Source organism: Ostrea edulis, chromosome 4 (assembly GCF_947568905.1).
Source record: "Ostrea edulis chromosome 4, xbOstEdul1.1, whole genome shotgun sequence".
NCBI lineage: Eukaryota > Metazoa > Mollusca > Bivalvia > Ostreida > Ostreidae > Ostrea > Ostrea edulis.
In genome coordinates, this window is record NC_079167.1 from 1,579,102 (window position 1) to 1,591,601 (window position 12,500).

The following is a 12,500-nucleotide window of genomic DNA, read 5'->3' on the forward strand; positions in this document are numbered from 1 at the left end:
AATTTTGTTTTGTTAAAACTTTGATATTTTGCTTAGTATAAGGACTAGGATCATCAAATTTTGTCAGTTGACGCATCTTAGGACCTAATATTATGTTGTCTCAGAAGTAGGTCATGGTGACCTACTTTTTGAATTTCGCAGGTAATTATTATTAAATGGATTTTGATGCATATCTTGGACACTTTTGAGCCTATGATCATCAAAAGTTGTCAGTTGATGGATCATAGGACCTTGAACTGCGTCATGTGAAAAGTATGTAACCATGACCTACTTTCTGAATTTTATGGCTAATCATTTATGAATACATTTTAGGTTGTAATTTCAGATACCGAGAGGTTTAGAATCATCAAACCTTGTCAGTTGATGCATCTAGAGGCCTTGAAACATATCTATAAAAAAGTAGGTCACAGTGACCTACTTTGTGAATTTTGCAGACATTCAAATTTCACATTTTCAATTTTAGATGCATATTTTGGACACTATGAAAGCTAGGATCATCAAACTTTGTCAGTTGATGCATGTTGAGTCTTCAGAGTGTGTTGATTAAAAAGTAGGTCACAGTGACCTATTTTTGGATTTTGACGGCTATATTTGAATATTTCAGATACTATTTGACTTCCAATCATCAAACTTTGTCAGTTGATGGGTTTTGAGTCTTCAGAGTGTGTCGACCAAAAAGTAAGTCACTGTGACCTACTTTTGGAATTTGATGTTTATATCTGAATATTTCAGATACTATTTGACTTCAATTATCAAACTTTGTCGGTTGATGCATCTTGAGTCTTTGGAGTGTGTCGACCAAAAGGTAGGTCACTGTGGCCTTCTTTTGGAATTTGACAGCTATATTTGAATACTATTTGACTTGTCAGTTGATGCATCTTGAGTCTTCAGTGTGTCGACCAAAAGTAGGTCACCGTGACCTACTTTTGGACAGTTACATTTAAATTTTCAGGTACTATTTAACTTTACATCATCAAACTTTGTTGATTGATGAATCTTGGTTAGTGAGAATTTTTGCCTGTTCTACAATGTATCAGAAGAGCGATTCTAGGCCCGCCTCTTGTTGTCACAATGAGTTACCTTTCTTTGATTCTGTCAATACTGCGAGGTACTCTTCCCGTCATTGATAACTCAAACAGGTTATATTTAGTTAACTTGTTTACGTTATTTTATGTCAACCCCTCTCATCTTACACCACGTGCACCACAAATTTTCGGTGATGCACCAAGAAAAAAAACCCACATGTTTCTTTTATTTAAAACCTTGCTAAATTCAGGAAAAGTATTCGAAGTCTTTGGAAAAGTGGGGAAAATTGTTAATTTGGTCAATAAAAATTTCAATCAAAAATGTAAATAACACCTCATAATAACAAATAAAATTCTACTAATCTCTGTCTGCTACATGCCGCCTTTAATAGTTAGAGCCCCGCATGAAAAGCGGGAACCCGATAGTAATCGCATTGTCCATCCGTCTGTCTTTCTGTCTGTCAACCTAACTCTAAACAGTTTTCATTGTACAGTTTTCAAATTTTGTACAGAAATAATTTTCAATAAGACGAAGACACCTATATATTTTGGGGTCATATCACTTTGTCTGTCTGTATGTATGTCATCATCTTTGTTATCATGACAGTATCTTAATTCAATTTGAATTATGATATATTGTATTGATATAGAAAACTTGCAACAACGAAAAAATAGCTTTCAAGATTGTGTATATGTATAGATATTATTTTTTGAATCTATACTTATAAATTAACAATTTTTGCCAATAAACTCCGAAACGCTTGCTCCAGAGTTACTACTTGCACCTTTGATATTGTTCCATATGTGAGGTGAAGTCCGTAAGCTATATGATAGAATCTTACTTGATTAGTTACTGTCGTAAATTTGATTAAAGACCTACTTTTGTTTTTGATAAACTACTCTGAAATAGCAAAAATGAGAGTACAGTGGTGGAGACGCTTTGACGGATCTACGCCAGTTTTAATTTTTCACATTTTTTAATTAATGACAACGTAAGATAATACATTATGGGGTAAATCCATTGTTTATCGAGGCATAATTTTGATCTCACAGAAGAAATAAGTAATAATTTTTTATTGAATAAAATATGCCTGTTCGTTTTTTTTCAATCCGTGATTTTAGTCTTGATTCAGCCTTACGGAAAATTCCAGAACGAAGCGCCAAAAACAAGGCACTACATCACTCTAGACACTTACGTCTACAAGCAATCACATATTCACGGGCCTTTCCGGCAAGTTGAGAAGTGATACATGATCAGCATAAAATATGTAGGTGTTCAGTGTTAGTTGTACTTATAATACTTTTGACTCATGTTTATGCTTCATGATTCCCTTTTCACAAATTTGCATTCCACTGTATCTTTGAATATTATTAATTCTAACATATATACCAGTCCCAAACATTGCTATATCAAATACAGATGTCACTTTCCTCTAATAACCCTCAGCGGGGCCCTTGCTGACCATGTCAGTTTTCTAGTTGTCGATTGGAGTCTGCACGCTACATCTTCTACATCCTGAAATCCCAGAATGCAATATCAGCAGGAAAAAAATAACACATATTTCAGATGAAATCAATGACCACATAAGATAAAAAAAAAAGTAATGATAATGTGTTATTTTTAAAAGATATAAATGTTTGTGTAAAATAACATATTTATATGTTTGAAAATAATGTGTTTGCATTATGCCCCTCACTGCATGATGAAGTAGTTACTTAGTTGGTAGTTTACAGATTACAAAATTGCCATTTTTTTTCTCTTTTATTATTATAACTATTTTTTGATATAATACAATTATAGCATTTTACTGAGGTCAATGCATGTTTTTATCAACCTGAGGAGAGTATATTGAATGGGGATGAAGGTTTATAGACATTTTATATAGAATGATGTGACAACAATCAACTAATCACAAACTTTGAATAATATGATATTTTGATATTTTTTGTTGATATGATATCTTAGAAATTTTGATAAGATTACCATCCCTAGTTTTGTTTAAAAAGTAGGTATGAATACAAAAATTTTGGAGGCAAAGGGACTCTTTAATTAAGATTTAGATTATCGAGAAATAAGTTTGATTTTGTGCTCCAGTGAATATTGAATATTCATTTAGTCTGCTTGTGAATTTCATGATAAAATATTTTAAAATAACTGTAGTGAAAAATGTCAAGCATGGACAAGGTAACTTTTCTATTGCATGCTGTTCTGCTTCCCAGTAACTCACATGTGTGCATGCTATATTAAATACTCAAGCAAATTTATCACATACACTTTATGCAAAAAAAAAAATGTAATCACAAAATTTTCAGATAGAGTACAAATATTTGTCTTGTGCAGGGCTCAAAAACTAGTTAGTCAAATGGCAAGTTGTAATTGATTTCACTGGCCACTCAAATTTGATAGCTAGCAAAATTTAAGTCATCTTCATGATAGTTTCAGTTGGAATATATACTGTCAAACTTTTGAAAATAAAAAAAGTTTGAGAGTTTCTGTGAAACTTTAAAGTTTTAAATGCATCTTCAGCATGAAATGGAATGGTATATTTATACTTACCAAATAGCAACCAACTTTTTATTCAACTTTCTTGGACACATATATGAGGAAATGACAATCAACTTTGGGTCCTGTTGTGTATATATGCATGAAATTCGCTTTGCATTTTGACATTTAGTAGAAACCAAAAACTTGTTTGCCTAAAATGGTGGAGGGACATACCATGGTAAATCTGATGTAACATGAATAACAGTTATAGCTTTAATATTTACAAACAATGGCATCACATTGGTAACCTGTAAGCTGGGGAGAGGTTTATCACAGTGTTGAGAAGTGTTGTGTTACTTTTTGGGACAGGGTTATACAACTTGTTAATCAATCTTATCAGTGTATGATTAATTATACAATTACAGGTTACTCGAGATGGCTCGAACTTCGATCTTTCGAAGTTCTCGGTCTCTCGAAGTGAAATCATGGTCCCAATTTTTCTCTCTATATAACAAAGCAAATTTACTATCGATCTCTTGAAGTGAAGTTGGGTCCCGTAAAACACATTTCATTGTTTTTCACTCTCGATCTCTCGAAGTGGTGGTAGCGTATACCCACCGTTACACAAGCGTGTAATAATTTCCGCTTGGGCCTTGCCTGGATTTTGTTGAATGCCAGAGGGGTAATTATGTGTTTACATAGTTGAAACATCACTGGTGCTTCTTTGTGGAGGTGTCACACTTGAGTATAAATTGGCTAATTGGTCAGTTTACACCTTGCACTGGGTTTTGAGTCGGGATGATTAAAATTGTATATAATCCGACTATGAATAAAATCTATAATTTGTTTTGACGTGACAATGAGAGAGTAAGTTTTATACATAATTTAGAGATCTATAGACTGTTAAATTTCTCGAGTTTGTTCTTTGAGTAAAGTTACTCTAAAACATCGTTTTACTCATTCGTTAGAATTTTTATACCCCCCGCAACAAGTTGTTGGGGGGGTATACTGGAATCGGGTTGTCCATCTGTCTGTCCGTCTGTAAACGCAATGGTTTCCGGGCTCTAAAGCATTATCCTTTCCACCTACTGTCACCATATCATATATATGGACTACCCATGGGATGAAGATGTTCCCTATCGATTTTAGGGTCCAAAGGTCAAGCACACTGGACATCGAAGTAGCAATATGGTTTCCGGGATCTAAAGTGTTATCCTTTCTACCTACAGTCACCATATCATACATATGGACTACCCATGGGATGAAGATGTTCCCTATCGATTTTGGGGTCAAAAGGTCAAAGGTCAAGCGCACTGGACATCGAAGTAGTAATATGGTTTCCGGGCTCTAAAGCGTTATCCTTTCCACCTACAGTCACCATATGATACATATGGACTACCCATGGGATGAAGATGTTCCCTATTGATTTTGGGGTCAAAAGGTCAAAGGTCACGCACACTGGACATCGAAGTAGCAATTAACAACACCCTTTTGGGAGATTGGGGTAAGCGGGGGGTATTCTTAGTGAGCATTGCTCACAGTACCTCTTGTTGTTTTGGGTAAAATGATATAACATTGTGCTCAGCTGTTTAGTTTGCAATAGTAAAGCGTCATGGGAACTTGGTTTTGTATGTCTATCTAAGCATGATTAAAGAACAAATAAATACATAAACTTTTAATTGTTTTTATTAATGCAAAATAAGTTTTTTTTATTTTGATATCAAAGTACATAACGAGTATGAAGGAAAACATATCAAAACGATATCATATGATCTTGTTGGTATACATTTCCGGTTACTGTAAAATCTGAACCATACCGGCGGACCTTCAATTTCCGAATTTCGATCTCTCAAACTCTCGATTTCTCGAAGTTTTATCAAGGTCCCTCGAACTTCAAGTTATCGAGAGTCACCTGTATAGTGTTATGATCTGCATTTACTATGCCGAAATAATAGTTGGTTTGACCCATGGTGCACGGGGTACCTGTAAAATGCGAAACAAAATCTACCAAAACGAAACCCACCGAAACGAAATGAAACAGCTAGATTCTTTAAACCATAATGATTAGAAATGGTATCTCAGGCCCCTGTGAAAGTTACCACATATAAATGAAATTTGCCTCTCCTTTGATGTAGTCTTTCGGGTTGACTAATACATGTACAAAGTTTAAACATCAGAAGGGATGAGTGGGTTAAGCACAAAATAAATATAATGATGTAGTTGATTAAATTATACCAGGTGAAATAAGTCAGGATCGACATTATCGGTTGTCCAATTGCCCGAGGCAATTTAAGTGAAAACCCAGCTCGGACAAGTGCAGTGTTCATTCCAGAAAATTGCAGGGGGGGGGGGGGGGGGGGCACTTGACAGTAAAAGAGGGTCATTTTCAGAAAATAAGGGTCCCCTTGGCTGTAAAAGAGGGGGTCATTTTCAGATAACAGGAAGGAATCGAACCAACAAGTTAGTTATTCTCTGGCTTGTAATTTTCATTGTAACTTGAATAATGAGAGTTATGTACTTTAAATGAATAAGAATATATTAGTAGTTGTTGTTTATTAATAATACAAAGTTCACACTGCATAATGTCTTTATCAGAATCATAAACCACCCGCGGATATTCAGTTTTCCATTTCACTTGAAATTTTCAAGGTTCGCTTGGCAATGCCCGTTTGTTTTCCGTCCATGCTTTGTTGCGTGTTGTCAGCAGGGTATGGGGAAACAGCCATGTCCTCTAGCTGTGTCACTGTCTGCAGTTTCCTGTGCTTGTTTCGGCCTGAAAAAAGTTCAACAGCGACTGTTGCTCGCATTTCTCCGACATGTTTACTGATTATAAAACGGTCAAGATCATTAGCGCTCTAAAATATGGAACCGAAAAAAATCTGGAAATTCAGAGATTGACCTATGGAAAAATGTGCCCGCAGGGCCCATGCATTTGTCACACTTTTTATGCACCATATGTAAAAAAAAATTTGTACCAATGGTGCTGTCTGGAATAAACACTGCAACACACTTTCAGTAGGAAATGTGATTATTGTGATTGTGTTAAGGTTAATAAATATTAAGTATTAGAAAGTGAAGTCCAGCTACGTAATTTTGTTTTCTTTACAGAATTATCAATTTTTAAGGCCCCTTTCTAGTAGATCGTAATGTATCTTATCCTATCATTAAATCGTTCCTAATAACATATAAACTACTGGTATCGGATGTAAAACTTATCTTAGTCATCTTTGTGAGAAAATGGCCGTCTCTCGAAGTAACATTCAGAAATAAGACAATTCTGAAAAGGAAGGTAATGTTGAGAATGAAAATAAATTTTGATTAAAAAGAAAATGTGAGTTTTAGGCAACGTGGCAATCCTAATTTACGGGTTTAATTGATACTGACAGCAATATGGCCTGTACCTTGTGTCAGAAATTCAGCGCTATGTCAGTATTTTGTATTTTCTTACCTGTAACACAAATTAATTTATTAAATAGAATTGATAGCGTCTACGCACATTTTTATTGAGTTATTGACTAAAAACTAATTTGTTAAACCTTTGAAACGTTTTATTTTTTAAAATTTTGATCATTGCAGTGTATCAGCACATCACCGCAAATGTACGTCCCTTGTCCTTTTTTTTGCAGAGAAAAGATTTATTTCTCTACCTTGGCCTTGTTAATTTTCTTATCTACAATTTTGACTTTTGGTTTTTATTCTGCCATCAATTGCACTCAGCTGCAATAGTGCCCCAGGGATAGGCAAGCCATAAACTTGTATGAAATCATCACTAATTACCGGTAGCTATGCATAATTCACAGTTGTAACATAGCTCTTTCAACATTTGGTAATGTTAAAAAGGAAAATTGGGCTATTCACCAATCGTGGTTGACCACGTAAAAGGCGATGATTAAAATTACTGGTTGGGTTTACCTTGGGGCAAAAATACATGTTTTTGTATTTTTTGCTCTAAAGACAAATGTATGTATAAGTATGGGTATTGTTGATTTTAGAAGATATATATATACATGTATTTCCCATTTACTATACCCCAGGCAAGATATATATACATGTATTTCCCATTTACTATACCCCAGGCAAAAAAGTTGCGGCGGGTATAATGTTTTTGACCCATCCATCAGTCCCTTTCTTGTCAGCGCAACTCCTCTGAGACCGCTCAACAGAATTTCGTGAAACTTTGTAGTGAATCAGGACACACTGTAGATAAAATTCTTAATCAATATGAGCTTTTCTGACCGCATGTTGACCGTCATCTGTCTGTAAACTTTTCATATTTTCAACTTCTTCTCCGGAATCACCAGGCCAATTTCAACCAAATTTGGCCAAAAGCATCCTTGGGCTTTCAAGTTTGTTCAAATGAAGGGCCATGCCCCCTTCAAAGGGGAAATAATGAAAGCTTCCTGACATAGCGCAGATTCAAGTTTGTTCAAATCATGGCCCCCCAAGTTGGATGGGGCCACAATAGGGGATCAAAGTTTTAGATACAAATATATAGCTAAAATCTTTAAAAATCTTCTTCTCAAAAACCACTAAGCCAGAAAAGCTGATATTTACATGAAAGCTTCCTGACATAGTGCAGAAATCATGGCCCCCGGGGGTAGGTTGTGGCCACAATAGGGGATCAAAGTTTTACATACAAATATATAGGGGAAATCTTTAAAAATCTTCTTTTCAAGAACCAATGAGCCAGAAAAGCTGATATTTACATGAAAGCTTCCTGACATAGTGCAGATTCAAGTTTGTTCAAATCATGGCCTCTGGGGGTAGGATGGGGCCACAATAGGGGATCAAAGTTTTAGATACAAATATATAGCTGAAATCTTTAAAAATCTTCTTCTCAAAAACCACTAAGCCAGAAAAGCTGATATTTACATGAAAGCTTCCTGACATAGTGCAGAAATCATGGCCCCCGGGGGTAGGTTGTGGCCACAATAGGGGATCAAAGTTTTACATACAAATATATAGGGGAAATCTTTAAAAATCTTCTTTTCAAGAACCAATGAGCCAGAAAAGCTGATATTTACATGAAAGCTTCCTGACATAGTGCAGATTCAAGTTTGTTCAAATCATGGTGCTTGGGTAGGTTGGGGCCACAATAGGGGATCAAAGTTTTACATAGAAATACATAGGGAAAATCTTTAAAAATCTTCTGAAGAACCACTAAGCCAGAAGAGCTGAGATTTACATAAAAGCTTCCTGACACAGTGCAGATTCAAGTTTGTTCAAATCATGGCCTTTGGGGCTAGGATGGGGCCATGCACAATAGGGGATCAAAGTTTTACATACAAATGTATAGGGAAAATCTTTAAAAATCTTCTTCTCAAGAACCACTGAGCCAAAGAAGTTGACATTTATATGAAAGCCTCCTGACATAGTGCAGATTCAAGTTTGTTCAAATCATTGTCTCCGAGGGTTTAAACATTGTCCCTGAGTGTAAGGTGGGGCCACAATATGGAATCAAAGTGTTACATAGGGATACATGTACATGTATACATGAAATTAATCTTTTGATAATCTTCTCAACAACAGCTGGTCCATGATTACTCATATTAATATGCAAGCATCCCCAGGTAGTGCAGATTGAAGTTTGTTCAAATTATGGCCCATGGGGTTAAAATGGATCTGAAATAGGGTTCTAAATTCTACATAAGATTGATTATTGTTTAATGTCCCGCTGGAGAACATTTCACTCATGGAGATGTCACTTTTGGCAATGAAGGGCTGCAAAATTTAGGCCTATGCTTGGCTCTTACGGCCTTTGAGCAGAGAGGGATCGATCTTTATCGTGCCACACCTGCTGTGACATGGGGCCTTGGGTTTAAAGTTTTGCAGTCTCATCCGAAGGGCTGTCCCATTTAGTCACCTCTTACAAGGGGTACTGAGGACCTATTCTAACCCGGATCCCCACAGGCTAAATTATACTTAAGAAAGCTCATACTTATTGCTAGAAACATATCACAGAGTAAAATTAAACAGCAGAAAATGCATTGGTCTACCTCAATCATATGCAGGCATCATTATATGATACATTTCTGACAAATGTATGTGGTCAGATGAGGACTTTCACAATCGGGATTGATTTAAGGTTGGGTTCGATATTTTAAGTGGTAAACATAATAAAATGCAAAATGTGGCTGTGTTGTGTGTCAATTTATTTCAGTGCAATTAATTTCATACAGATTGTCTTTTCTGTGGTACTGGTCAATGTAAACAAAATATAATCTATGAGAAAGCACTTTAGCCATATATAGTAATAGTTTGGAAATTTTTTTTCGCATATAGTAGAACATTTCCATCTTGTTCAACCACTTTTCCACCTATAATAATATTGTCTGTTTTAAACCAATAGTAAATTTGTAATACAATATTTAAGTTAAACATTTTAAATAATTTAGATCTAGTACTTTTTCTGGTAAACATTTAAATAATTTAGATCTATTGCTTTTTCTGGTAGAATAAATTACCTGTTGGTTAATGCTTTCTTGAAAAAGAACAAAAATGGTAGATGTACATGGTATGGACAGATCGCATAATCTGGGCACGGAAATGTTATACGGCACTTATCCATGTATACAAGCGATGACTTGTAGAAAGTATATAAAATGCCTTCAATTTATTTCCTTCGTTCTCATTTTAAAAACAAGTGCCAATAAGAATTGTCACTCAGTGACTTGCTGAACTTAGTAAAGGTGATTAGAGTTGTCATAGATTTAATAAAACTAGATGAACACATAAAAATTGTTTGTGTTTATTCCCTTGGTTATAATACTATGCAAGTTTTTGTGGAAATGAAGAGGACAATGTTGAGTAACCAATAAATGATGTGTCTTGTCTCACAGATGTAGCATATACCTAACTAGTGTGTTTTTTATGATCACAACTAATTAAGTTTTGTATTGTATTCTAGGTTGCAAACATATTTTCCATAGAAATTATACAGATGCCCCTTGAATTTACATGTTTTACTAAGATTGTTTGCAATTTGTTTCATCTGTCATTATTGTTTTTAAATAGTATAAGGATTTCTCTAGGGGATGGAGCATCTGTAGAAATATCATGTCCCATATTTGTTTGAAAAACTATTGAAACTAAGAGTTCTGTAATTGCAAACCAGATATGTTTGAGGAGTTTAATTGAACAGGTAAGAAGAGATAGATGCAGGGTTTTATTTTTGATTGACACGGGATGATGTTTTGGCGTTTATCAGAGCAACTGTTTTATCTCTTCTCACCAAGCTTTGATTGATCTTTGAAATGAAGTATGAAGAGACTACGACCAATTTACTTATCATATATATATGCATATTAGCACATGATACTCGGGTGACTGGTAAGACCCAGGGATTTCTTGTTTTTTAGAGTGTTTGCGTAGAGGTATTGGAAATATGCATGTGACAAAGATTTTGATTTTCTTAATTTTTTTTTTTTTTAGAAAATTACAGGTTGTTGAATTAAGTCAATTTTGAGGAATATTACAATTATTAAAGTGAAAATTTGGATTGTTCCTTTCACTTCTCTCACAGTTATCAAGCTGATACCTTTGGAAACAATTTGATGATGTGTATGTTGCAAGGATGTTAATTCCCTTTCTAATTTTCTATGTTTGAAAAAATTTCAAGGTTGTTGAACTTTGTCAATTTGGGGGAAATATTTTACACACAGAGCTCTTGATTTATCTGTTTACTTCCTGTCACAGATTTTAAGCTAGAACCATATAATCATACAATGCAAAAAAGTATGCCGCGCAGCTTGATTTTGGCTGATGTAATCTTAAGCAAGTTCTACAACTCAAGACTTAAGAAAAACACCCTACCTACATTTATAAGCTTGTAGCCATCATATTGTACTGTTTCCTGAATTCTTGTTATCATTATCCTAAACCAAGTAACAAGGTGTTAGGGAAAACATTTCAGAGCTATGTTTATTTTTTTGCATAGAATCATTAGACTATCATACTCTGTCAAGGGTTGAATTTAATCTATTGTCCCAGATTGTATTTGCTGGACTATACTTATTGTAGAATATGGCATTCATACATCTATATGCAGATTTAGGTGTGCCCTTCAGGTAGACACTCTAATACTCCGTCCAGTTAGGACAGCCTTCATTTTGGCACTATATATATAATGCTGGTGCTCATAGACTCAGATCCTTTATAAGTGTAACATTAATTTAATCCAAATCAAGTAAGCTTTGCTTATTGTGATGAGCAACCTTAAGAAATGTGATTTTTTTTTTCTTGATATGGTTATCAAATCTAAAAAAACAAGTTTATAGTTACAACAGAAGTTAGCAATGTATTGCATGCATAATGTGTATCGTAAATATCTTATTTATAGCATATATAAAGCACAAGTATTGAAAGTATTTTTTATCTACAGATTAATAAAATGAAACGGGTAATTAATTTACATGCAGCTTGCCCAATTTTTTTTTTTTTAGAGTGCATGTATATGTAAATCTGTTGATAACTGAGGTTGTGTCTTCTAGGGTCATATACTCCAGGTCTTCATGTGAAACATGGTTCAGAAATTGCCCTCAGACTCGGTCGAGAGTCAGACCGAGACAGTATAATCAGCAGTGAGATGTCTATATGTCAGGATCAGCAACCCAGGTAGATATATCTCACTCATCATCCATAATGTGAACCAGATATCAGTAATGTTCAAACATTCTTTGATAATCAGAAGGAATATTTTCATTAATTGCAGCATTCTTAGACCTGATTAGTGAAATTATATTATTTCCATATTGGTCTTTGATAATTCCTTTATCTGGTTTTGAGCTCACCTGAGCTGAAACAAGTGAGCTTTTCTGATCACTCTTTGTCTGGTGTTGGTCTATAAACTTTTTATACCCCCTCGAATGAAGTTCAGGGGGGTACATAGGAATCGCTCTGTCTGTCTGTCCATCCGTCCGTCCGTTCGTCCGTCTGTCTGTGTGTGTGCAGATTCGTGTCCGGGCCATAACTTCTTTGTTCTTTGACATAGG

General features: G+C 35.0%; 1 protein-coding gene across 3 annotated transcripts in view; it reads left to right on the plus strand.

The window, feature by feature from the left end:
- Nucleotides 1–12,500, plus strand: part of LOC125669906 (tyrosine-protein phosphatase non-receptor type 13-like) — a 108,561-nt gene that overhangs the window by 33,213 nt on the left and 62,848 nt on the right. For 2 of the 3 annotated variants that reach the window (XM_056161574.1, XM_056161576.1), the window contains exons 9-10: nucleotides 3,187–3,210; nucleotides 12,000–12,123. In XM_056161574.1, coding sequence (XP_056017549.1) covers nucleotides 3,187–3,210; nucleotides 12,000–12,123 — 148 coding nt within the window. The remainder of the gene's footprint in view (nucleotides 1–3,186; nucleotides 3,211–11,999; nucleotides 12,124–12,500) is intronic. The other variant, XM_056161575.1, reaches the window with a different exon arrangement.